The sequence below is a fragment of the Brugia malayi genome (assembly GCF_000002995.4).
Source record: "Brugia malayi strain FR3 genome assembly, contig: Bm_v4_Chr2_contig_001, whole genome shotgun sequence".
Lineage (NCBI taxonomy): Eukaryota > Metazoa > Nematoda > Chromadorea > Rhabditida > Onchocercidae > Brugia > Brugia malayi.
The window spans coordinates 2,961,893-2,962,951 of NW_025062476.1; the positions used below are offsets into that span (position 1 = coordinate 2,961,893).

The following is a 1,059-nucleotide window of genomic DNA, read 5'->3' on the forward strand; positions in this document are numbered from 1 at the left end:
AAGGTATAATATTATCAGAATAGTTCCAGCAATTAATTTTTCAAAAATTTTAATCTTAATTAAAAATTTTTCTCTTCTTGCTAGATTCTATTTTATTAAATTTGCTAATGATGAAATAAGCGTATTCGTTATTGAGTAAAATCATTAAATTTAGCAGTTTAAATTTCAATTCTTTTGATTTTTAGAAAGAGCTAACTTAAATATAACACAGAAACGGTAAAGATGGAACACGTAGCAACGAAAGTGGAAAACAATACTACAACAACTGTTGCTAATGGACCGGTAAGTAATCATTTTGATGATAAAATGCTTTGAAAATTTCACAAATTTTGATAATTCTAAAATTTTAACTTTGTTTTTTTTTTTTTTTTTTTTTTTTTTTTTTTTAAATTTTGACTTCAAATTGTCTCATTGTAGAATTATCCTATAATTGCAGTAAGAATTATTATTTGTCTCATTGTAGAATGATCCTATAATTGCAGTAAGAATTATTATTGAATTTTGCGTCAAAAAAACTTTGAGCTTGAAATTAATGAATTTGAAAACTAAATTGATAATTTCTATATCTGAATATCATATTATTTATATATAAGAATTTGCAATATTTTTTAAATAAAATTAGATAAGAAGCGAATTTTAGATATCAACCAGAAATGTAAATCGGCTCTTGGTATGCATTTCCGGTTAGCATAATAAATTGATTGATGCTAGTAAACAACCAATGGACAAATTTCATGATGAGAAATTTACAATTCATTACTTTCCGTAAATAGACGTTACGTCAAACTGATCAATTGATTCCTTAGAAAAGCATAAATTCTTCTATCTGCCAGATGTGAACTTTTTAGAAATTATCTGGGAGAAGCATCATTTCACTCATTTCACTCTCACTCATACGAAATAGTTTATTTAGAACTTTTAATTCTACCAAATGTCTTCTCATCCTCTATGATTCATTTTTTTATCTCAAAACTTTGTTTGAAATTTTTGTGTTTTTATATAAATATATCTTTTTTTTTTTTTTTTTTAAGTTTTCTTTCAATTCAACTTTTTGCACTT

The 1,059-nt window shown here is 24.3% G+C and overlaps 1 protein-coding gene across 1 annotated transcript; it reads left to right on the forward strand.

Moving 5' to 3' along the window:
- Positions 1–222: 222 nt before the first annotated feature.
- Positions 223–688, forward strand: Bm17482 (Uncharacterized protein; the record flags this gene model as incomplete). The annotated part of the gene is made up of 2 exons (XM_043078246.1): positions 223–282; positions 641–688. The coding sequence occupies 2 exons, from the start codon at positions 223–225 to the stop codon at positions 686–688; spliced, it is 108 nt and encodes a 35-aa protein (XP_042934180.1).
- Positions 689–1,059: the final 371 nt, after the last annotated feature.